Here is a 23851-nt window from a genome sequence, read left to right as displayed (position 1 = left end):
TGTGCCTGGGTTACTGATTGTGTCGTGTGACGCACGGTTGAGGAGGATTAAGCTTTAGGACAGATGAAGACATACATATGGTGATGTTGTTGTCAGGCAGTTGCCAATCTGTCAGGGCCGGAGAAGGTGTAATCCCGGACGGGTGATTCGATTATTGCTAGATCTGGAACTTGGGCGCGCGGGCTCTGTGGGCTGCGCATGACTGGCCATTGACTGGGACCGGTGACTGTCGGGCGGGCGAGCGGGAGCGGAGGGATGGGCAGGAAAAGGGGGTGAATATGCCCCGGGTTGTCGGATTGTCCGGATAGGTCGGCCGGTGCGCGTCCTGAGGATTCGATCGTCGACGGCGGCTTTATATCTGTGTTCTTTCCCCTCATTTTCTCTCGCTCAGTCATCATCAGCAGCATCAAAATTTAAGCTTGCGAGTTGTTTTTTGAACGACAACGACGACGAGGGTCGGCGAGCAGACTGAGGACGACGAAGACGCGGACATCGTGATCAGGCAGTGTTGGGGGAGTATTCCATATCCATCGGTTAGATCGCCCGCGTATTCGCCGACGGTCTGCTTCCCTCAGACTTGAGCTTCTTTCCCTCCTCCCTCCTTCTCCCTCGGCGCCATGCTCGCCCCCTTCCCCACCAACCTGCGCGACCCCAACAAGCCCCCTCGCTCTGGATCCACCTCTCCGATCACCCCACGCAAGTCCGCCACCACGCCAAAGCCGAAGCCTACCAAGAGCAAGAGCAAGGATAAGCAGCTGAGCGCGACCTCCCGCTTTCTCCGCCGGGCCAACTCGACCAACCCCGATGGCATCTCCCCCGAACCCTCCTCCAGCTGGCTCAAGCCCGCCTTCCTCCGCCCGCCCCAGTCCTCCCCATCCTCCAAGTCGACGTCCCCATTCCAGAACAAGTCCCAGCTCCAGCTGCCCCCGGGTCTCGGTCGAGGCAGTGCCGGCATCCCATCCAGCTCGTCCTCCGCCTCCCTCACACGCAGCATGAGCGCCCGCGCGAGCGGCGAGCGCATACGCGGCGACCGCGACCACGACTCGAGCAGCCCAGGCAGCTATCTCTACAGACCCAATCCGAACCTGCGCGACGGCGCACGCGCACCCTCGCCCGGCGGCGCGTCCTCCATCTCGTCCCGCCGCACGCGCCCGACGAGCCTCACGCTCTCGCTGTCCCTTGACATGGTGCGGCGGCACGGGTTTGCGCCCGACGAGGACGCGGATGGGGAGGACGATGAAGACGAGGATGTAGATGCGGATGGAGACAGAGATGAGGACGAGGATGTGCCCGAGGACGGAGACGCGGACGGGGATGAAGCGGGGGACGCCGTGGACGAGCTCAGCGCTGCCTATCATCGTTCCTCGCGCTCATCATCCTCCCCCGTGGCGGCCCGGAAGTCCCGCTCCGCCACCGCTCCCGTGGGTAGGGTGGGATGGGAAAGCGCGCCGGCCAGTGGATGGGGAAGCGGCGGAGGGGGAGGAGGGTGGATGAGCGCGACGACGGCGACGACGACCGAGGACGAGGTGGACGGGGATGGCGGCGAGGACTCGCCCATCGACCCCGAGTTCCTCCCCGAGGCGCGCCCGCGCTCGTCTGTGTCTGTCGCGTCGGTGCCCAGCTCGTCGCAGCACGCGTCCCTCCTCAAGGCCGCCGCGCTCAGCGGGCCGCTCAGTGCCAGCGCAGACTACGGCTACGGCGGCGCAGCTGCACGCCCGCGCACGAGTTCAAGTATAGACTCGAGCGGGAACAACAGTCATTATCACGCTAGCAGCTTCAACATGAACATGAGCTCTGACGCGCTCAGCATGCGCACCTGGGCTTCCGCGCTGGCAAGCGCGGAGGACGGCAGGGACGGGTTCTACAGCCACACGCCAATCGGGTCCGCAACGTCGCTCACGCGCGGGACAAGCCTCAGCGTAGGGTCGTCCCCCCTGCTCGAGCTGCGTGAGTCGCCCCTCAAGATCAATCCCAACACGTCTGGCACTGGTTCACCTCCGCCGCGCCCGCCGAGACACCCGCAGCACGTTCTAAGCGGCAGCGCGAACCCCAGCCCCGTCAGCTCGCCGTTTCCCGACACACCCAGCAGCGCAGGAGGCGCAAAGGACAAACCCTCACTTCCTGTAAGTTCCACACGTCCGTTTTATGCTTTACCCATCGCGATGAGTATTGACGCATTCTATGGCTAATACGGCCACCCGCACCCGCCAGTTTCTCCTCCGCCGTCGAACCATATCCGCCTCCTCCAACTCCAAGGCGCCCCCTCCGCTCTCCGCTCTCCGCTCCCAATCTGGGCCCCAAGTCCAGTCGCAGACCCATGCCCAATCATCATCATCAGCCACCGCTTCCGCCTCTCCCACCCTTACCTCTCCCTCGTCCCTCGCATCTCTCCGTACACCCTTCCGAAAGCGCCGCGCACCCTCTGCGGGGCCCGCGCCCTCGGCCTTTTCTTCCTTCCTGAGGCCGGGCTCGCCGACAAGCACAGGCGGCGGCGGCAGCAATTCGCGTTCACCCTCCCCGCAACAACCTCGTCCCTTCCCCTCCTCGTCTCCCCTGCCTTCGGATCAGTCCCGGTCCTCCATTCCCCCTTCGCCTACGCCTTCTCACGGCGCGCACGGCAAAGCATTGTCCTTGCCGCTCACCGCCATTACCACCGGGCCAGCCTCACCGGGGCTGGCAACGCTGCAAGAGACCGTGCCGCGATCGAGCTCACCGGCGCCTATGCGCACGCGCTCGCAGTACGAGGAGAAGACGCAGGAGCAGGAAGAGCCTTTTCGGACCGGAGCGGCCGCGAAGACCAGGCCACGGACGGCGCCTCAAGCGCGGTCGCAGTCGCAGTTTCAGGAGCAGGAGCACGCGCACTTGATGCACCCGCTCTTGCGCGTGCACCACAGGGTGCTCACGCAGGCGGCGGCGGCACCGAACAAGAATCAGTATCAGAACCAGGCGCTGCCTCCGCCTCCCCCAGTCTCGGCTACACAGCAGCAGCAGCACGGCTCGCCGGGGCCAGCGCCGGGGCCAGGAACGACTGCGCCCCGCTTCAACACAACCGATCGCGCGATTCTCTCCTCACTGCGTGCCACGCTCGACGCGCGTGCGTTGCAGTTCGCGCTCAAAGGCCCGCTGCTCGTGCCCCGCCCGGGCGGCGAGCCGGGGTGCGCTGTCGCATCGCAGCGCGCGTCGGCGGACGCGAGCACGGCCGTCACGCCGCGGACGGAGGCCGGTGAATATGTATTTGTGAAGCACACGGCGAACGGGAGGGATCTCGCTGCGGGCGCGGTGGGAGCAGGAGGGGACACGGGCGCGGGCATGGGCATGGGAGGCGCGGACGGGATGAGCACGGGTCCGGTCGGGGAGGGCGCGCCGAGCGCGGCGCACGTGTTGAACGTGCACGGCGGCTTCGACGCGTCGCAGCGGATGCACCACCCCGAGCCGCGCAGGGCGGCGCCGTACCCGCGCTCGTACGAGCGTGCGGTTGTCGATTTGTGAGTTTGTTTCCCCCTGGCTATAGTTTATGTTGTTGAATTTAATTTCTATGTCTCCCATTTGGGTGATAATGTGAACGCCTCGCAACAACAGAGATGTCTGGGAGACGCTGTGGGCGAGACAGATATGCGGCAGCTTGACGTGGCATGTGTTCGAGACGCCCCCCGCGAAAGTACTCGACATTGGCTGCGGGACGGGAACCTGGATCATGGAGTGCGCCCGCGTCTGGAAGGTCAGTCCGTTCGCCCTTGGAAAAAAGATGGAGGTTTAAGTGTTGTTGATTTCTTTCTGTTGGTCGCTTTTTAGGACTCGCACTTTGTAGGACTCGACGTCGTTCCCTTGCATCCGAACCTGAACACGATCGGATCGGGGCTTTCAGCACGCATAAAGTGGGAGCAGCACAATTTGTGCGTTACAACTGTTCCTTTCTTACGTGTCTGTAGAAATTCTTGCTGACCATGCGCGACAGCCTTGAAGGTTTGCCGTTCCCCAACGAGGAATTTGACTACGTGCACATCAAGCGCATCGCACGCGGTGTGCCAGAGGACAAATGGGACGATCTGTTTGAGGTATGCTTTTTGTCCTAAGAATTTGCTGATGAATGCGGAAACTGACCGCCTTTGTGAATAGGAAATTACTCGCGTGATGAAACCTGGCGCTGCGCTCGAGATCATCGAAGACGACCTTAGTTTCCCAGGCAAGACCAACGAAGGCGAGGACGCCCACGTCGAAAGCGACAGCGAAGCGCATGACAGCAAGGCTAGCCAGCGCCACGAGGACACGAGCGCGAGCGACGCTTACACGGAGACGACGTCGCTCTTTTCGTCCTCCAAAGCATCCGTTTCGTCCTTGACTCCCGGGCCCGAGGCTGCCGAGGTTGGGATAGCGCGTGGAGACGAGGCAGCGGATGGCGAGGAGACGGACTCGATACCCGGTCTGGCGTATCTCGACGGCTCGCCCGTGAGCAGCCGATTCTCGAGGCGCATGAGCGTCGGGAGTGCCACGAGCAGCATCGCGCACCAGATGGGCATGACTGGCCTGAGACGCAGTCTAAGCGGTCGTGCACCCCCCTCCTCTGGGCGGCAACAGCAGCAGCAACAGCAGCAGTCACAGCAGGAGAAACCTCCAAAGCCGATCCTGCGCGCTCGGTCGTTCACACTGTCGAGCTCGCACGTCCGCATCCAGCCCACATCCGACACGGAGAAGGAGAGGGAACACCTCGAGCGCGAGCGGCGCAAAGCCAAACGCGAGAGCGCCGGTTCAGACTCGGGGCTCGCGATCGACCGCGGCAGGCGGTACAATGGTGACAGTGCTAGAGCATCGCGCACCGGAAAACGCCCGGCAACGTCGCCAGGGGCGAGCAGCAGCGAGCGGCAGCAGCAAGTCGTCGTTCACCCGCCTACCCGCCACTCGTCGCTGTCAGTCCCGAACGCTCTGGTCAAGTCCGCATCGAGCCCGGCCTCCACCGGGTCCCCCACCGTTCCGCCACTGCCGTTCCTGTCGCCTGCCTCCGCTTCCTCTTCCCCTGCTATCCCGCATGCGCAAGCACCCGTTGGAAAACGACCTTCGACGGCGGGCTCCGCCGTCTCCGTTGTGTCTGCCTCTGCTAGGTCTACGAAGTCGGCCAAGGCAGGCATGAACGCGGCTGCGCAGGCAGTGATCAGCGACATTGATGTGAACCCGCCGATGTTCGCCGCGTATCCGGGTGCGCGGAAGCGCAAGGCCTCGACAAGCGCAGGCGGCGACAGAGCAACCTCCGCCGCCGCCGCTGCCACCACCGCCGTTGTCGCGCCCTCGTCAAGTTCCGGTCGCATGCGGCTGAGCGTGGACACGCGTTCCGTCGCGAGCGGCGGGACGAGCGTGAACTTGCTGCGCAAGGCGCGGCGCACGGGCGCGTCTATTGGTGGAGAGAGCGCGAGCGAAGGGAAGAGCAGCGGCGACCACCACCCGGACCGGGTTAGCGACGCTGGAGCTGCTGTGAATGCGACAGTGACGGGACCTCCGCCGCCGCCGAACCCGCGGGACCACACGGTGCTGGAGACGATCTACAACGAGATGCATGCGTCCAGGTTCGTGAATCTGACGCCGCTGAGCCTGCTGGCGAATACGATGGGCTTGTATTTCAAGGGTGAGTCGCCGTGTCTTCATCTCTGGTTTTGTCGTCGTGGGTTGGGGAAGGGGACATGGGGAATGGGCAACGGCCTTTGGCGTTTAAAGCGCCTGGAGCAGGGAGGTTGCTGAGTGCGCTGGCCACTTCCACGCGATGGCGTCTCAGCTCTCGAAACCCGAGGAGCTAAAGAGCAGACAATGCACATGGTTTCTCCTCCTTTTTGATATTTCGCATGTGGATTGATTCCCTTGCGACCCCCCGTCGTTACCTTCGCCGCCGACAATTCGCAGAGCAGAATCCTGCGCTTAATATAGTCTGCGTCGCCTGCGTCATTGGTTACGATGAAGCTGACGTCGTTCTGTCCTCGGTAGATGTGCGGACGCACCCTCCCATCGTCTTCAAGTTCCCACCGCCCCGCACTTCACCGACGGGGGAGCCGCTTTCGCCGCCGCCGCCACAACGGCAGCAGCAGCAGCAGCAGCGATCTCATGATGCGGACGACGGCGAAGACACCCAAACGAGCGCTACGCCGACCGCCTCCGCCTTCAAACCTGGGCCTGGACCACGGAGGCTAGCGGCTGCGCCGTGGGATCCCGACCGCCAAACGATTATCTCCCAGCTCGAGCTGCTCATGGGCGCGTGCCCGTACGTATCGCTCGACGACGTGCGCTTCACCGCCTTCTCGCCGTCGCACAAGGCGTCGTTCAACCAGCTTCTGTCGGGCAACAAAAGTCGGGAGGGCAGCACCGTGGGCGCGAGCGACGGTGGCCCGGGCAGCCCGCGCTCGACCGCAAGTACGCTCGGTGACATGTCGGCGCTGTCTGCTCTCGCAGGGGCGGAGGGTGGAAGCGCGGTCGGCAGCCCGTCGGTTTCTCCTGCGAACCTGGCGCTGTTCAAGACGCGGCTCCCGAACGACAAGCTCGAGATCGATCTGCGCACGTTGCCACTGCATCTGCATCTGCGGGTGAAGGAAATCGTGTCGTGCGCGGAGGCGATGTGGGAGTGGGTGGAGTGGTACCAGACGGAAGGGTGCCAGCCAGGCAAGGGGTTGTCGGCGTCGGCGTCGATCGATAACGTGGGTGTGGGCCAGCAGATCGGAGAGCTGACGAGGGCCGAGTTCGATGCGCTGCTCGTGCGGTTTGAGATGTGAGTTGTTCTTGCTTTTTTATTTTTTCTATTTTTCTGGCCACTCTGGGAGTAGTGCACGTTTCGGCACTAGCCCAAAGGTGGACGCCAACGTCGACGTACGGGGGCCGTGTAGAAGCTAGAAGCCAAAATCTAGTGACCCCTGTGGCTGAGCCGTCGAAGTCAAGATCGCATCGCTGACGTATGTTCCATCCACAGTGACATGCGCGAGCACATCGCTGTCGGATCTGGCCTCGAGAACCGCTTCGGCTGGATGGCGCCCACCGGCCCACCGCCATACGAGAAGCAGGTGTTCGACAACATGTGCGCGCGCTGGCGGGAGTACGCCGCGTCCGCCGACGCATCCTCGCAGGGGCCCGACCCCGGTCTGCAGCCGCCATGGGCTCGCCTGAGCAGGTCGCTACGCGTGTTCGTCGCGTGGAAACCTTAGCTCGCTTCCATTTCTTCTCCGCCTTCTCGTTGTCGCAGCTATGAAGCTCATTAATTCTCTGTCATTCGCCACACGCCGCCCGGGACGCGCGTCTCCCTCGTCATTGTCACAAGCTCCGGCGGCGACGATCGGACGGGAATGGCAGGTGCGGAAGCTAAAAAGCTAGGTTAGCCACGCCTGCAGGGCAAGGAGGCAGTAGTGGCTGTAGGTAGCTGGCTTGGGACGACGCCGATGCTCTGGAGAGGGTGGCCAGTGGGCGGGTGACTTGTCCCAAGCGCCAATGCTGACAGGCCCTGGTGTCCCCCTGCTGGGCATTGTTCGCCAGCTATGGCACTAGCCCCGCTAACGTTGCCGTCCATCTCGCGAACCTCCGTCTACCACTGGGCGCTCGAGGCCACAAAGTTCAACATATCTAATCAAAGTTCATCGCTATCTTCATTTTCCGTCTTTCTTCCCGTCATTTGTTCATCATCATCAAGCACGTCAGCGCATTGGTTTACGACACGCATGGACACTTGTGCTACTCATTTATCCATTTATTCTTAATGATATCTATTCGCCTCTTGCTTATAAGCTTATTATTCTTGTTTGTTTGTCCTTCTATGCCACATTATACCTCGTCGATAATGACGCGTTGTTATAGCTATTCTTGTTATTATAACCTTTTAACTGTAACATATGTAATACGATGTAATACCAGATACCTTGTGCAAATCGACTTGCCAAAGTCTGATGAATTCACCTCGGGACGACGTCACCCGGAGAGCGAAAGGTCGAGGGAGCAAACATCCAAATGAGGAGACTCCGCGACGCCGCCGTGGCAGGCCCGCAGCGTTGCATTCTCCTCCGGATCCCATGCTTGGAAAGAATCGAAGGACATCTGTCCGAGCCTCCCGGTTTTGGAGAAGCCACTGAACTAAATGGGTGGAGATGCGAGAGTAGATAAGCCTCCGCGGTTCGAGGAGACGCATTTGGCAGGTGCCCTGCTTGTGGTGGCCTGTGGTGATCGGGATCTTGAGCTCGAACCTCGATTCGCCAGAGCCTGCAGAGTCTATTAGGGAGTGCCGAACTTTACTTTCCTTTTGAAATGAAATTGGCTGGCGGACAGCGGACAGCAGACAGGGGAGCAACTAGAGGGCAGCTTCTTCTCTGCTTGCTCAGCAGAGCCTGCATCGCGGGCGGCCTTCTGATTCGCCATGGGCCAATAGCCATGGTTTGCCGGCGTCCATCACGGGTACCGTTCGTATCCTGGTATGGGCAGCTCAGGTCCTCTGGCCCCGCGCAGCTCAAAGCTTGGCATTTGTTGCTAGCTTGCAGTCGCGGCGGTGCGTCCGTTAGGGCCCCGCGACCTACTTCAAAGATCAGAAGGCGGAATCAGCTGAAAGAGCGTTTGTGTTGAGAATCGTGGACAAAGGAGGACGGCCCGGCAACTGACACCACGCCCAGCGGAAGCATTTCATGATTGCAAGACTGTTGTTGCCGGCAGTTCGATGCGATGACATCTTCCTCTCGATCTTGAGCAGACAGCGAGCTGGGCCTTCATGCCATTAGTGCGCATAACGACAGGTATCAAGATGTCGAAGAACCGGCGACTCCGGGGAACGCGAATGTTGAGCGAGCGCACTATCGCCCAAGACGAGCTGCTTTCATGGTGGATGTCGAAGAACAAAGAGCCTGCGGCGCTAGCGATATCGTCGTCGTGTGTACATACCCCGCCGACGCCAAAATTAAACCATGTATCCGATCGCTGGGAAACAGCGCCGTCTTGTTCTGTCCACCGAAGGTCCTTAGACAAATTCGCCGCCGACAAATCCAGAGATATCCCCATTCCATTCCCAACGGTACCGTCGTGCCTTGAGCTTCGTTTCTCTTCCGTTTCCCTTCCCAACCCTTCCTAAACCAGAGGAAGATGCGCCCTAGAAGCTTGCCCTTCGTGGCCATGATGATCTCGATTCAGTGCGTCCTCTTTTTAGTGCGGCATTTCCTTTTTCGACGCGGACTGGCGCTGCCGCAAGATGAGCGCCGCCTCCGCCTACGGCACGACTACTATTTGCTTCCATCCGACCTGCATGAGTACTTGTCCAAGTCTGGTCTGTCGCGATGCGCGAAGCCTGTGAGGCGTTATCCACGTCCACGGTCTGCCCCCCTGGCCACACACACACACACATAATAAGGAAGTCGCTTTCTTCCTCTGGCACTTTGACTGGATGCCGGACCGTCCAACGAGCGGACGAGTCTTCCCGGCCTATTTCTGTCACTAGTACTCCAGCTGCGCCCCGGCGTCCTGGCGCGTGTTAGTCCTTGGCTCGTCTGCATCGAAGTCGAAGACCGGTCGGTACCTTCGAAGAGCCCATGTACTGTATAGCACTTACTATAGTCTGCCCTTGCTCAACCCATGATACCCGCACGGTGTCTTCCCTGAATATCTGAATACGACTTACCGGTCATGCGCGTAAAAATGAACCGCACACCGGTCGGCGCAGCTAGACAGACTCTCGAAGCCCGAAGATGGCGAATCCTCCTATGCAGCCTCGAGTCCTCGACTCACTCGGAGCAGCGCCCCATGCCTGCCTCAGGGGACCCGAGACCCATATCCGTCCGCGATTCCACCCGCTGAGCATCCCACCATTCCAAATCAGAGCATCGGTGCATCTGCATATGTCCACCTCAGTCTCCAGATCGCATCTCAGCGCACATCAAAACTAGCAAACATCGAATCACTACTCGTTTCAGGCGCGCGCACGCCCTTCCCCATGGTACCAGTCCTGGTTCGGTCACAGTCATGTCCACGGCCATGATACGTGATGGTCCATGTGATAATTCGCAGTTCGTTGATTGTCTCAAAGTCAGTGAGACGCGTCGCGTCGCGTGTTTTTGTTGATCTACCATGGGCTACAACGGCGCATCCGCCAATAGCACCGGCACGTCCTATGCATAGACATGTGCCATATACTACCCAGCCAACATAAGCTCTAGCTCGCTCCTGCCATTGCCAAATGCCTGCTGATTGCGCCTCCCACCAGGCGGCACACGGAACACCCCACGCCACCCCACGCCATGCTCCTCATCCTCTCATCATGTCGATTCCTCACCCTCCTTCTCCCGGTCCCCTCACTTCCTCCGCTGTGGTGATGAAGCACCAGACCAATGGCCTTCCAGTAGCTTCCCTGGATCTACCCGCGCCACCGACGATCATGTCCGCTCCGCTCCCTTATCGCACCAATAGTAGATAGTCGATGTATACATGGATTGCATTTTCAGTAGCAGAGCCTACGATTCACTTCGCTATCTTGCTGACAGAACAAGAACACATAAACAACACAACGCAGGAATCGTCAGCCAAGCATCTCAGGTGAGGCAACAAACACAAGGGCGGTTGAAGGGGGGCAGAAGAAAACAAGCACTTGGTAGAGGGGGGATCAGGGCTGGGTTAATGTACAAATTTGTTGTTGTAAGCGTGAAAACAAGGTGCGCAAGAAGGACAGATGCATAACGGCGCGTGGTGCACGACCCAGGTCGGCACGCAAGGACAAGAAAGAATCAGGAAAGAATAAACAATTCAACAGTCCGAGATCCCGCCCTTTATCTCCTCGTGTAATGCCCTGCTTGTCCTACCGGCGGCGGAGCACCCCAGTGTTGATGTTGTTGTGCGGCGGCGGCGGCGAGCCCACCTAAAGGCTGCCCGCCCTGTGGCGGAGCACCACCCGGAGAGTAAGAGTACTGTCCGGGAGGGGGCATCATGTGCCCGCCGTACATTCCTGGGTCTGTCGGGCTTGCGTGTCCTGCACCGGGCCCGTGGTGTCCTTGCTGCGGATGACCGTACGCGCCAGTCGGTGAAGTGTATTGGGGGGACTGGGGAACCTGGGTATGGTGCTGGTGTGGGCTAGTGGGGGAACCAAGGGCAATCTGCGGAGGCGGGGGACCCTGAGGTTGCTGATGCTGTTGAGACGACTGTGGGATGTTGAGGGGCGGGACCGTGCTGTTAGGCGTCGAGGGAGAGCCAGGTCCACCTCGCGAAGACGCGGCCTGGGCAGCGTTGGACGACCGACGACGGCGCTTGTCACCGGCGGTCGCACGTCCACCATGAGCAGCTTCATCATCACCCTCGTCATCATTCTCCTCCTTGCCAGCGGCAGGACCGCCAACGGGGCCACCAGGGATGGAGAGACCACCGGGGAGATTGGTGGGTCCGGGCATGGTCATAGGCCCAGTGGCGCGGCCCATGGGGGCCCCGACGGGGAGCGATGAGGGCACACCGCCGTGAGGCGCGTTGAGACATGCCTGAATCAAGTTCTTGCCCTCGGGCTGCGTGACAAGGGGTTGAAGCTTGGCGGTCGTGAAGGTGTACACGAGACCGGTCTCGGACACGACGAGCAAGAGGACCTGAGTGCCAGTGAGGGTAGACAGCTCATATGCCTGCGAAGCAAAAGGGAATGTGTGTTAGATAAGCGCCAACAGGGACGACGGTCGATCGTGATGACGCGCATACCTTTTTCATGATACCTGTGAGACACGCGGGACACGATGAGCAAACGCGTCCACAAAAGCCCCTGAGGAAATACACATAGATCACTTACCAGCTTTCCTTTTGGAGAACGTTATGTGGCGTCTCGACTTGTCTTGAATAAATTCAATCTTTATCTTGCGTCTACCAGCCTTCTTGTCCGACTTGGGCTTCTCGTCATCTTCGTCTTCGTCGCCGCCACTCTCGGCAGCATCTTGGTCGGCGATGAAGCCGTCTTCGGGGACGCCGGGCTGCGGGACCTGACCGGGGAGCATGGGCTGGCCGGGCTGCTGGGGGTTGGTAGCGGACTGGGGGTTTACGGAGTTGGACATGTCGCTTTCAATACGTTGACGCTTTCGCATAGCAGGGGAAGACTGAGAGTCTTCCTGGTTTTGGCTGGAAATGGAAGTGCGTTGTTGTTGGTGAAACGGATAAGATTGCGGGTTATTGGTCTGGGAACGAAAGGCCATAAACTAGCCTGACGACGGCGACGACGTGGGGCTGTTGACCGTTGAGAGGAGAGAAGGGAGAGGAGAGGAGGTGTTGTCGACGGCGAGCACGATATGCGCGACTGTGTCGAGATCGGTGGCAGCGACGGTGCGGACCTGGTCCTTAAAAGGAATCGCTGAAGTTGGAAGGAGGTGGAAAAGGGAGAGTTGTCAACGGGTCGTGTCTTGTCCACGATCAAAAAAAGACGACTGGTGTGTTTGCTTGTTTGGCCCGTCGGAGTATCAGCCCACCGCCAGGCACGTCTCGGCCCATTCCGAGGACTCTGCTTCCGCCCTTTCTTTCCACGCTGCCCGCTTCCATCCCAACTGGCGGGCCAGATTCCCCTATTTGGGCATACCCCTCCTCGTGTACCTCCACAAATGGAAGTCATGACAGCATCACATGCACCCCAATTCACTTTCGACCATCAGCCAATCACGTACGCTACCAACCCTGCCTTATCCGCAGCGCAACTCACTTCACCGCCTCCGTCCCTCGAGACCCGAGGAGTACTTGACCTGTCCCTCCGAGTCCCCGCTGCGCCCATCTACACACAGATCACTGCATATGCATCGAATAGAAATCCATTCATTCTCAAACAAGGAAAAATGAACAAAGAAGAGAAAGAATATGAAACAAACACAGTATATCGCAGTTACAGGCACCCCCCGACGTGAGCATCATCAAACAACCCGTCACGCACAAGCGCCGAGCCCCATATTCATAATCATCCTCAAGAAGCCCGAACACGACGGGTCCCCCTGTGGCGCCGAGCGCTCTTGTCCTTTCCCCTGTGCATTTGCATGCAATCTTGACACTCGAATGAATCTTCGCATTTTCTGCTCCAGCGCGCAGAGTGCGCCTCCGTGGACTCCGTAGTCCCCGTCCTCAGAGCGCGTCTTCTAGTCGAGGGCCACTCCAGTCGTCGACATACTATCGCGCCGTCCTATCGTCGTGGGCAGAGACCGGGATCCCCAGCGCAGTGAGTGCCGCCGCGGCGTGTTCATCAATGTTCTGGGCGCCTCCGCGTAATCGGACACCTTCAAGCGCGATCTTGACACCGTGCACGTCACACCGCCCATGCCATGGTTGGGGCAGCGCATCGTGTATAAATTCTGCTAATTCCGTGTCTGCCCAAGCGAGTGAAAAAAAGTTATTCAAACACGAAACACCGAACAGATCAGCGAAGCGATGCAAGAAAGCGTATCAGCGAGCCTACGCATGAAACCCAATTCTGCGACGCACCAGTGGGATCCCCTGCCAGTCGACTCAGGTGCAAGTCCTCGCAGTTGCTGTCACGGCACACCCCGCCGCCTGGGACCTCATACTGGCAGACGCGTCTACCAGAGTCCCCCGCGAGAAGCTGCCCGAGTGATCGCTGAAGTGCAGCCTGTTTGAGCGGCCGCATGTCTGGAAGATGTACAGAAAGTGTGTGAGAAGAGCTCGCGTGCGAGCTATGCGGCGAACGTAAACTAAAACTGTCAGATGTAGGGTGGGTCAAATAATCTACAACGAAAGCAGAGGATTCCAATGTTGATGACTGAGACGCTGGTATAAGGCTGGCTTGCGGGCGAAGCAAAGGATACGATGAAAAAGGAGAATCATAGTCGGCAAATGCATCTTGTGGTTTCTCAGCTGGCTGCGGAAGTGATATAACATCAGCACCAACACATTTACATAGCTCGCGACGCCTCTTCGAAAGGCATATATGGGTGGAAACGCACCTGGGCCGACGATGATGCACCAGCCTCATCGGCGGCAGTGGGTAATTGAACGTCTTCAGCTTCCATGACAGGAGACACCTAAAAACGATCGACGAAGACGGACAGCCACAGGCAAGCAAAAGAAGTAGGCATCAGGAAAAGAGAAGATTAACCTCAAGAGCAAAAGAAGACTCTTGCCGCTTTTGAAGGTCCCGGGTCGCCTAGAACGGTCAGCTCTGCCGTGGGACCAAAAAGGACAAAGAATTAAAAGAGACAGTGAGAAGTCAGGGAGCACATAAAAGGAAGGTGGACATGTCAGCGAGGAACAGAAGAGAGCGACATCTTATAGTCGCTACATGACATGCACGCACCCGGTTCGTCCGTTTGAGAGGGGTCTTCTATGAAAATGGCGTCGCGTAAGGCGAGATATAAGATAATTCCGAGAGTCGAAGACGGAGAGAATTGCAATCGAGGAGAAACCACGGAAAATAGACAAATCCAAAATGGAGCGAAAACAATCAAACAAAAACTGATCAGCCGGAAGTCGTCCGGACGAGAGATGGAGGGAGAGAACCGATAGTTGGTGTTCCTGAGCCGCTGTGCTCTGAGTCTCTGGCTTCTGAGCGTGCCTCTACAGGGGTGGACTCGCTCGCCTGATTGTCGGGCGCCGGCATATCGATGGGAGCATCATGTTCTAAGAAAAGGAGATTTGAGTCAGCACCAAACCGGGATTACGCAGACTGGATGAGCGGTGGTACGAGCAATGGCTAGGATGCCGGCCTGCGGGAAGTGTTAAAAGTAGACGCCCTCCGTGGAACGGTCCGCCGTTGTGATAAGGTATGATGTTCGATAGGATATAAAAAAGGAGATAGGAGGATTGAATAAAATTAGCTGCGAACCTATTTCTGATGAAACGGGCTCCTCCTCCTTCGCTTCAACGCTAGAACCATGGGTCTGCAGCGAAGAAGGTGGGTGCGATACCGAAGCACCGGAGAATGTAACAGCGTCCTCTGCAGACTCCGCAGGTGTGTCCGATGCGGTGAATCCTATAGAGGATGCAGGCTGCTTGTCTCCGTCTGCAGTCGCTTGAGCCAGTGTAGGACTTGAATTAGGTGTTGTCTTGCCAGTCATCTAAACGCAGTGATCAGTGTTACGGTCTCGGGTCTGGCGTGGCCCTACTCACTGCAGCTAACTTCCTCAGCCGAGTCTGCTCCATGTCGGCAATCATCTGCCGCATCCTCTTGATTTCTTCCTCCTTCTCTAACAGTACCGACCCAGCCAGTGCATTACCAGCACCACCCGATGCAGGTCGACTTCCGCCATTTGCGAAAGCTGCCGCCATAGGTCCTCGAGAAGGGGGCTGACGTCCAAATGCGGACCCAAGGCCAGGCGAGAATGATCGACTATCAGCCTGACCGATAAAATCCTCTGCATCGCTGCCATCGTCCTCGCTATCGCTTAATTGGATAATACAACGCCTCATCCCGCTTATGCCCGCGAAACTGGAAGTTTTACGCGGTATAGAAGGTGAAGTGGGGTGGTTGCCATTCGATTGTCCGAAACTAGATGGTGGAGGGCGAAGACTGTCTGCATCCACAAAGTCAGCAGCTACAGGCCGCTTCGTACCCCGGCGAGCAAGATAGGCGCCGTTCGCGTCTTGTACAATAGGGATGGAAGCCGATACTTCTTTGGAGCGACTGAGCTTAGAAGGGAGGACAGCGGGCGGACTTGGTTCTCGAATGAGCTCAGGTTCTGTTGGAGTGAAGCTTTGAGGAGTGGTATCAACCGGAGATTGATATGATGGCAGGAGCGATTGTTGCTCTGAAGGAGTGAAAGACATCAGACCCGGAGGGACTTTGTCGACCTCCATAAGGTCAGACGGCACATCACCAGTGGGTATTAGATCAGCTACAGTAGGGTCACCGAGTACGGGAGGCTCAATACTCTTGAGGAAGTCGTCGACAGTTTCATTGGCCACTGGAGGTATCATATCAACGTCCTCGTTGCTGACAGTGCGCGACAGAGCGTCCGAAACTTTGCGTTTACGGGAGGCGATGGCTGCCTTCCGCGCCATCAGCTCTTGTTTGCGTTGAAATTCGATGACGTGCAGGTTCTCCGCGTCTTGGGTAGACGTCTCATGCGAAGCGGGCGACACGAAGCCATCACCGTTAGAGATAGGGTAGTCGTCATGAGCACGAGATGTCGAAGGCATGCCTCTGTAGCCGTCTTCAGCAGGGCTAGTAAACGGCGGTGGTAAATTCAGTGACAAGCGGCGCAGTGCAATCGAGGGAGAGATAGGTATCAACGAAGCCATCTCGGCCGTCGGATAGTGTATAAGACCAGTGTCGTCAAAAGCATCGGGAAGTCGCAAGTTGAGTTCATTGAAAACATAGAAGATGAGCTGCCGGCTCAAGCCACAGTACAGCAGATATTCTGGCGAGACACCCCAGCCCAATAAATCGAGCACGGCATCCTTTGCAGTGTCAAATTGCTCCTGAGTCACTGTCGTAACGTCAGACTTGGGTTGTCACGGTATTCATGGAATACTGACTAGGTAAACCAGGCCTGACATGGTCAGCATCTAACTTATAATCGGGGGTTTCCAGGGTGAAGACAGAATTTGCATGAGTTGATGAGTAAACTGGTGATTGCGTCTGAGGTGGAAAGAGCTCGGACAACGACGGTGGCGTATGTTCACGCTTGATGGATATGGAGGGGCGATGGGAACGATGTCTGGCAGGGAGCCCAGCTGACGGAGACCGTCGCAGATTTCTTCTTGGAGAGAGAGATTTCCGCACGGGTGGAGGAGGAGCAGGAGGTGGCGGTTCCTCGTCGCTGATCTCGCCTTCCTCACGGATCTGGCCATCTTCGATGTCAGAAACAGGTGAAGCAGCCTTTGGGAGAGGCGACGGTTTGTTCTCTGGCGGCGGGGAGTGCGTAAGGATTGAAGTGAACTGGGGTTGCGAGCCGACGTCTTCCTGGCCATAGTCCAGCTGGAAACTGGGCTCAATGTGAGGTCGGGCTGCCGGGGCTGGGGGCTTCTCGGGGACTATTTTACGACGCTTGCGAGATAACAGGGCGGCCGCTCGTAAAGACGCAGCTGCATCCTCTTGAAGTTCCGTTGCTGTAGACTGGCTAGGCACTCCGTTGACGGCATCCGTACTGACAACCGAGCTGGATCCTGGAACCGCTGTTTCGCCAGAGGTTTCGACCATGTTGACTAATTTGATAATCAAGCTATCAGAGCAACGCTATACAGGCGTCGGAAAGAGAAGAAAGTATTCAAGAAAGCCTATGTTGCCACAGAGGGGAATATTCGAGAGGAGAGAGTAGTGGAACAACTCAGAAGGGGAGCAGCGCGCGTCAGCCATTCCCGCACGGACCTTCTCAATCAGGCCCACCCGGCTACTCCCAAATTGATTTCTACACCTCAATGTCGACCACTCAGTAAATCTCAGGACAAGGCAGATAGCTGCTGAATATCTCTCCATTTTGTAGAGCCATTGACCACTAGAAAAACCTAGGCATCTGACATGCCTCTGGACGGGCACGCATATCTCAGCTCATATGGATGGACTAAAGGCTCAGGACTTCGAAAAGGGGCCCTAGAACGCCCGCTCGCAATCCCTCAAAAGAAAACTCTAGCAGGGCTAGGCAAAGACAGAGACGAAGCCTTCCCATTCTGGGACCAGTGCGTTGGATCACTTCCCTAACTCGACCACCCCGAATGACCATGACACAGTGTCTTCGCTGCTGCAGCCAAGGCTATCGTGATCAAAGCTGACAGTGATGATGAAAGTGAGGTGCGTGCGTTCATTCATTTATAGCGAGGCTGTGATTTAACGAGGTTGCTCAGGACGGAGACCTGGCAACAGGCGCATCACTGCACCGTACGCAAACGGGCATAATCTCAAATCGTAGACCTGTCTTAGGCACCCCCGCCTCAGGTCTCTCTACACCTTCTGAGACTAATGACGGTCCTCAGCTCAGCCTCGTCGCAATGGCAAAACGCGAAGCCGCCCGTAGAGGTCTTTACTCTCGATTCTTCCGCGGACCTGTCCTCGGCCCTGATGACGACGAAACTACCAAGTCTCCAGAAATAGATGAGGATGCCATGGTCAACAAGGTCGTTATACAAGGCGAACATAAAAGCAAGAAACGGAAGCTTCGCTCTGGTGAAGAGGAAGAGGTCGCGACGACGGAGATAGTGCACGTCGAGGTGCATGAGAGTAAAAAGAGGAAATCACGCGAAGAGGAAACAGAGGAGGAGAGGAAACAGAGGAGGCGGGCCAAGAAAGAAGCCAAGGCGCTGAAGGAAGCCAGACGCGCAGAAAAGGCCAAGAGGAAGGAGGAAAAAAGACTGAAGAAGGAAGCTCGGGAGGCGGACTCAGGCTCAGACTGGGGGGCGAAGGCAATCCCGCTTAAAGAGGCCAAGTACGCGAAGAAACAGAGCAAGAAAGAGAAAAAGAAGACCAAGGAGGAAAGTCAAAGGGATGGCTTGGGCGCCGAGATGTCGACGAAGAAGAGCAAAAATAGGGAAGAGAAGAAAACGAAGGCTCAAAAGCCTGTCGCCTCGGACGACGAGGCGGAGAACACCAAAGTACCACTTGAGTCCAGCTCAGAATCAGAGTCCAGCACGGATGCCGTGACGAAAAAGAAAAAGGGCAAACGGAAGTCAAAGCCAATTCCAGAGCCACCATCGTCGGATACTTCGTCATGACCTATGCATGCATGCTCTCCATGGATCGCTCGATAGACAGTACATACAATGCGATGTATTACTCTACATATCTTATATACACAGCTGCTGGCCTTCTCGGAATCAAGCTACGCGCTATAAATTGGTGTGATAGTCGGATGAAACTGAATGAACGATGAACGAAATGACAAGACGTAAGTTTCCTTGAAAGTATGCAATCAAATGTTTTAGTGGTTTAATGATATATCCCTTCACGCCATTAGGCTAGCCACGAACGCTCCGCCACGCGCTTTGCATCGCGATACGCCGTGCCTACCGATGAGAGTTCATGTCAGTGATCGCAGAAAAGTTGAGTTATCGCAACAAGAAATCGGCTTACCTGATCTAAGGATATCGAGCCCTCCCTGAGTTCAACGCGTTGCCTGCCATTATCTTCCTCTTCGTCATCGTCATTATCGAAGGCGGCACCACTGCGTCCGGCATTTCGGATGCCACCAAAAGCAGCCTTGCTACCAGCGAGCGAGAACGGCGTCGATGCGACGGCGGTGCCGAACACGCTGGCGTTCGCGGGTGCACCAAATGCAGCGAAATCGGTTACGACCTTGCGTGGTGGGGAGGAAGCGATAGCGGGGGCGGCAGGGGTCGTGGGCGGTGAGGAAGAATATGTTTTAGCAGGGGTGCGAGAAGGAAGATGAGGAGCATAGGCATAGGCGCCGCGGCTGGCCGTTTGGCGCGAGAGTAGATATTTATCGGTAAACCGAGTACCATGTACCTACAGTGTTTCAGTCAGTCAGCGTATGAAAGATCAGACCAAATTATCCATAATCGTACCCGCTTGAGCTGTGGGCGAGCCTCCGTCAAAGATGGAGAATGCATGAAGATAGACACATTATGCGCCGCTTCTTCCGACTCCTTGTAGATGCTCTCGATGACGACCTTCTTTGTGCTCTCATTACGGAGTAGAAGCTTCTCATGCAGCTCGCGGGCTACATCGTCGACGCTCTCGTTGTTGCCTAGGATACGTTGGGCGACGGCGTTCCCGACCTCGCGAACTAACCGTTCCATGTCGAGGTTCTCAAGTACACTGCCAACTATTGCATGCGCCAGAAGATCGGCGGTGGTTAAAGGAAGCATCAGACCAGACGTAATCTTGGTGATGGCTTGATAGAAGTCAGTAGCATACTGTAGAGATAGATCTCAGCACGGTCATTAACGAAGACATTCTCAAACAATAATCTCACTGAATAACCGCTCAGGGCTGGCTCGCAAGCTACGAAGAACTACAAATGAACAGTCAGAATCAGAAGACGAAGGAGAAAACGCTCCCATTCTCCAGCCCTGCTTACCAGCGTAATTCCCTTGCTCGCCATCTGACGAGCCAGCTGCAACGGGTCCAACCCATCCGGCGATCCCTCATCAAACCCTTGACGTTACGTACGTCAGCCCACAGTCCTGATCAGCCAATCTGTAAGATGCCAAATATCTCACCATCACCATACTCCCCTATACCATGAGGGGGCGCATCAGCAATCAACACGACCATCTTGCTCGCGTGTTCCCGCCAGTCCATCTCGAGCGCCTCGCCGAGCGCAGCCGTGACCGCCTCGGGCCCGTCGCCGCCGCCCGACGCATACAGGCCGGACAAATCCCGGTGCACCTTGCTGATGTCGGACGAGAAGCCAAAGTTCTTGACGATGTACGTGTGGTCCTGCGGCGGGTGGTCCCGGAACGCGACGAGGCCGACGCGCAGGTCCTCGCGAGCCTGCAGCTTTCCGGACTCGAATATGTGGGCGCAGATCTCCTCGATGTTGCGCGTTGCGGACGAGATGTAGCTACCCTGGCTGCCCGTGCAGTCTTGGACGAAGACCAAGTCTCTATGAGCGGACAAGCAGCGTCAGAGAGCAGCGACACACGTCAGCGTTTGACGGGGATTAAAGCAGGGCATACAGCATCTTTCGACCATAGAGTTCTTCCTGCCCAAACTGTTGTGGCGAGATCTGAGGAGGCGCAGCAGAGGCGTAGGTGTCCATGTCTTCGTCCATACTTGCAACGACTGTAGGATTGAGGAGGTCAAAACAAATTCAGAGAGTTTTTGTGAACGTGTAAATAAGCGAGCACTGAGAAAATGTGCTGGAAGCTGCTCAGCTGATCGATGGAAAGACAATGAAGTTGTGCAAAGCCCTCGAGGGGTGTTCTGAACTGCTTGACTTATACAGAGTACAGGCGACGGCCTGCAGGCATCGTCGGATCTTTACCAGTCGGACCCCGGATCTCCCACGCTACCTCCTCCCAACCGTCCTATTCTCTCTCCTGTCTGTCCTCGCAGCCATGCAGAGGACAGCAGCCCACGTCCATCCAAAGGATGCGTAGTAGGTATACCAGAAAGCCAACTAAATATCAAAGTCTACTAGAGAGCGATAAGAGTAGAGAGTGAATCACGAGTCCCGTCTACCGAATAGCCAAGAAGCCCATGGAGTTGTCCATGCATGCCACGCCCCTCCAGGTCGCAAGAATGTTCGCCAGAACATGATGACACCCGTACTAGCTCCACCAAGCAGAGCCGTAAGAGTGATATACATCCGTAGTCTCTCCGTTGAGGTCAACGATCGGTCGCCACCGGGTATCGCTGCGTGTCTGTAGTAAGGGAACAAAGTTTAGTCCCGACGCTACTGCGGCCCCCAAGACAAAAGGTATTTTACTCACGGATTCATAGCAATGCTGCAGATGGCGTGGAAAACGTCGGCCAGCTGGCCCTGTTCCACACTGACAGACACAGGCAGTTGTAAGCCTAGTCGTCTGCAATATACGTCTGGTTGGACCTCATGTCTCTGTGACATAAAGCATTAGCTATGGTGAACCGAAGTACTGAAAGCGAGGAACCACTTGCCTGCTGGGCCAAATCCAGATCTGACTTCGTGGCCACGAATAGAGTTGGTATGTGATCTAGACTATATTGTTGCTACACGTGTGTTTGAGTGTGAGGATGACGAAACAATAAGAGGAGATGGCGTACCCGCAAATTACTAATGTAAGAAAATGAATTTGTATCGCTCGAATCGTAAACATAGATAATGACGTCGGCGAGATCTGTCTTCTTGGAATTTCGTAGCGTCTCCGCCTCGTATTTCGAGCCAAACTCCTGAAGCTGAAGTAACTGTGAGCTGAAATCTCGGGAACACCGGCTACAAGGCACTCACCACTAGATACTTTTCTGAACCATCAATGTCAACCGCATTGACAACGCTAAGCATTTTGCTCGTGGGCTCATACGTCTCCCGATATGGTTTGCCAGCGAAGGCACGAAGTAGAGAAGTTTTTCCAGAACCAGCGGCGCCACAAACGTAACAAAGAAAGACGTTTCGAGTGACTTTGCCCTTCCTCCGATCAGTCTTCCTTGGTCGCGTCGTCGTCAAAGCAATCGTCCGAGGCTCTTCGGGGAAGCCTAAATAAGCTAGATAGGAAAGGGTGGTTTTGTGGTCCAGCAGTGTCGTCATACTACACAGGAGTGATCAGCATCCCCAGAAACACGTTTCATAGGACACGTACTCACCTCCACTGCGCTAACCACCCTTGTAAGGTGACAGCTCCTGTCTCATCAACAAGTGTAGACTCAGGGAACCTTTGGCCAGCCCAAGGATTCCCCGGTGAAGTACCGAATAACGCATCAAGTTCCGATGCCTTCAGCGCGCCATCTTTATCCTTGTCGAAAGTCTCGAAGATATCCGTGAAAAACTGGTAGCCCTTGGGGCTGAGCTCAACTGAACAATCGTAAGGCACCTCAAACCTGACCCAGTGCTTAGTGTTCAATGTATGAAGTGAGATATGGAAAACATACTTTGGTAACAAGAAGGACTCAGTCAGCCTAAGATCTTCCGCATACCCAAACTTGCGGAGGACTGTCCATGTCGTTTCTAGCCGCCCTCGTTGAATGAACAACGTATGAAGGTACAAGAAACCGGGCTCAGTCAGCCCATTATCTCGTACTCCGTCTGGCAAGTGCTCCCGAACCATGTCCTTGATGCCTTCAAGCTCTTGCAGTTGAAGCGGTGCGTCAAAACACTTTCGCTATGGAAAGCCGTGAGCACGACTTGAAGACAGGTCAACGAGTCAACGGTTATTGACTCACCTGAAACTCGTTCAATTCAAATGCATCCAAAACACCATCTTTGTTCGCGTCACAAAGCTGGAATATCCGCTGAAGAGCTTTCAAGCAAGCTGGCTTTAGGACCTGAGGAGCAAGATTGGTAACTGCCTTCTTTCTGTGTACATTGGAAACCTACATGTTCTCTCGAGTCGTACAGGGGTGCAGTAGGGTGAAGGACGGCCTTTTGGGCAAAGTAGAATACCTCAGAGACGTTAAGGGGCATCTGCGCTGAACATTCCACGCATGTTTCCACTTCCTAGATGATACGCATCAATATTGACGCGCGTGCTCTGTGAGCGTGCATCGCACCTTGAACTCGTTCATAATCGGTAAAATCTCATCCTCCAAAGCTTCGTTGGTCACTTCCCCACCACGTAGATCGATCTTGTTCCCGACGAGTATGACAGGGACCTGAGAATGCGGCGTTAGGGTGAAACGTGACGCGTCAATTATGAAACGCGATAGACGCACATTCACGCCCAATTGACGAAAGAGCGGCAGCCAGAAGGTGGGTATTCTATCGAAGGAATTTGGGTTGTCTATCGAGTAGACGACACAGATGACATGGGCCTTGCGAATTTCTGATTCGAGGTGGGGCCTGTCAGAAGGACCAGCTTCAAAGATGACGCGGTATGAGCTTCTGAGGCGTTCGTAAACGCGAATATACGCTTACTCACCACCTGAGTCGACGATGTATGTGGTCACGTTCTCGGGTGTTACTTCTGGTGGAATTGTTACCTCCGGGACGACGTGTTGGACCTGAGGTGATAGTCAACCCGGAGGCCGGTTTGGAAGACGAAGGATAGAGCCTACATGTGGAACAAAGGATTCCTTGATGAGCGACGTGATAATAGTACTCTTCCCGACACCCTCTGTGGTAATGAGCGCCTGGAATGAATGGGCTATTTCGTCATGGGTAGCTCACCGTCTCCCACTAACAGAATGCGCACATCTCTCCGCATGGCGCTCCGGGTTTAGAATAAAGCAGAGTAAGCGAAAGAAAAAGGCGAGAGAAAAGGAATGATATCAAGAGATGGGGTCTATGGAGAAGGAGGAGATGAGATGATTATACGAAGCAATGGGAGCGCATGCTTATGGGCCGACTCTGTGCCCTTCCCGAGTTGCTTGCCTTCCGAGCTG

General features: G+C 56.5%; 6 protein-coding genes across 6 annotated transcripts; 2 read left to right on the top strand and 4 right to left on the bottom strand.

Annotated features, from left to right (window-relative positions):
• Window positions 1–617: 617 nt before the first annotated feature.
• Window positions 618–7870, top strand: CONPUDRAFT_165259 (uncharacterized protein; the record flags this gene model as incomplete). The annotated part of the gene is made up of 8 exons (XM_007770276.1): window positions 618–2123; window positions 2212–3485; window positions 3580–3718; window positions 3793–3893; window positions 3956–4055; window positions 4117–5614; window positions 5968–6742; window positions 6941–7870. 8 exons carry the CDS (start codon window positions 618–620, stop codon window positions 7170–7172), a joined length of 5625 nt encoding a protein of 1874 aa, XP_007768466.1. The 3' UTR covers window positions 7173–7870.
• A 2545-nt stretch (window positions 7871–10415) lies between these two features.
• Window positions 10416–12337, bottom strand: CONPUDRAFT_104150 (SRF-TF-domain-containing protein). The gene is made up of 3 exons (XM_007770275.1): window positions 11750–12337; window positions 11662–11675; window positions 10416–11588 (listed from the first exon to the last, which is right to left on the bottom strand). Exons 1-3 carry the CDS (start codon window positions 12144–12146, stop codon window positions 10755–10757), a joined length of 1245 nt encoding a protein of 414 aa, XP_007768465.1. The 5' UTR covers window positions 12147–12337; the 3' UTR covers window positions 10416–10754.
• Window positions 12338–14401: 2064 nt separating this feature from the next.
• CONPUDRAFT_153576 (uncharacterized protein) lies at window positions 14402–17083 on the bottom strand (the record flags this gene model as incomplete). The annotated part of the gene is made up of 4 exons (XM_007770274.1): window positions 14402–14562; window positions 14768–14999; window positions 15052–16370; window positions 16420–17083. The coding sequence occupies 4 exons, from the start codon at window positions 17081–17083 to the stop codon at window positions 14402–14404; spliced, it is 2376 nt and encodes a 791-aa protein (XP_007768464.1).
• Window positions 17084–17401: 318 nt separating this feature from the next.
• On the top strand, window positions 17402–18588 carry CONPUDRAFT_90090 (uncharacterized protein; the record flags this gene model as incomplete). Its single annotated transcript, XM_007770273.1, has 3 exons — window positions 17402–17559; window positions 17611–17671; window positions 17725–18588. The coding sequence occupies 3 exons, from the start codon at window positions 17402–17404 to the stop codon at window positions 18586–18588; spliced, it is 1083 nt and encodes a 360-aa protein (XP_007768463.1).
• An 87-nt stretch (window positions 18589–18675) lies between these two features.
• Window positions 18676–20761, bottom strand: CONPUDRAFT_123908 (uncharacterized protein). Its single transcript, XM_007770272.1, has 7 exons — window positions 20515–20761; window positions 20056–20441; window positions 19914–19990; window positions 19809–19847; window positions 19399–19749; window positions 18947–19339; window positions 18676–18879 (listed from the first exon to the last, which is right to left on the bottom strand). The coding sequence occupies exons 1-7, from the start codon at window positions 20607–20609 to the stop codon at window positions 18832–18834; spliced, it is 1389 nt and encodes a 462-aa protein (XP_007768462.1). The 5' UTR covers window positions 20610–20761; the 3' UTR covers window positions 18676–18831.
• Window positions 20759–23818, bottom strand: CONPUDRAFT_165254 (mitochondrial Rho 1). Its single transcript, XM_007770271.1, has 14 exons — window positions 23637–23818; window positions 23525–23583; window positions 23389–23470; window positions 23183–23325; window positions 23021–23122; window positions 22848–22967; window positions 22694–22795; window positions 22403–22632; window positions 22118–22351; window positions 21765–22062; window positions 21581–21712; window positions 21455–21526; window positions 21271–21395; window positions 20759–21201 (listed from the first exon to the last, which is right to left on the bottom strand). Exons 1-14 carry the CDS (start codon window positions 23671–23673, stop codon window positions 21003–21005), a joined length of 1935 nt encoding a protein of 644 aa, XP_007768461.1. The 5' UTR covers window positions 23674–23818; the 3' UTR covers window positions 20759–21002.
• Window positions 23819–23851: the final 33 nt, after the last annotated feature.

The sequence above is a fragment of the Coniophora puteana genome, assembly GCF_000271625.1.
Source record: "Coniophora puteana RWD-64-598 SS2 unplaced genomic scaffold CONPUscaffold_6, whole genome shotgun sequence".
In the NCBI taxonomy this organism is placed as follows: domain Eukaryota; kingdom Fungi; phylum Basidiomycota; class Agaricomycetes; order Boletales; family Coniophoraceae; genus Coniophora; species Coniophora puteana.
Note: the sequence above shows the minus strand (reverse complement) of the source record. Positions and strands in the feature narration are given on the sequence as shown.

Coding starts and splice junctions, on each gene's coding strand:
- CONPUDRAFT_104150 (XM_007770275.1), bottom strand. CDS start 12,146: ATGGCCTTTCGTTCCCAGACCAATAACCCGCAATCTTATCCGTTTCAC.
- CONPUDRAFT_123908 (XM_007770272.1), bottom strand. CDS start 20,609: ATGGACGAAGACATGGACACCTACGCCTCTGCTGCGCCTCCTCAGATC. Junction 20,442..20,514: donor CTCTATGGTCGAAAGATGCT/GTATGCCCTGCT, acceptor GTCCGCTCATAG/AGACTTGGTCTTCGTCCAAG. Junction 19,340..19,398: donor CTCGCCCACAGCTCAAGCGG/GTACGATTATGG, acceptor GAAACACTGTAG/GTACATGGTACTCGGTTTAC.
- CONPUDRAFT_165254 (XM_007770271.1), bottom strand. CDS start 23,673: ATGCGGAGAGATGTGCGCATTCTGTTAGTGGGAGACG. Junction 22,352..22,402: donor GAGTCCTTCTTGTTACCAAA/GTATGTTTTCCA, acceptor GCACTGGGTCAG/GTTTGAGGTGCCTTACGATT. Junction 21,713..21,764: donor GTTCAGAAAAGTATCTAGTG/GTGAGTGCCTTG, acceptor CAGTTACTTCAG/CTTCAGGAGTTTGGCTCGAA.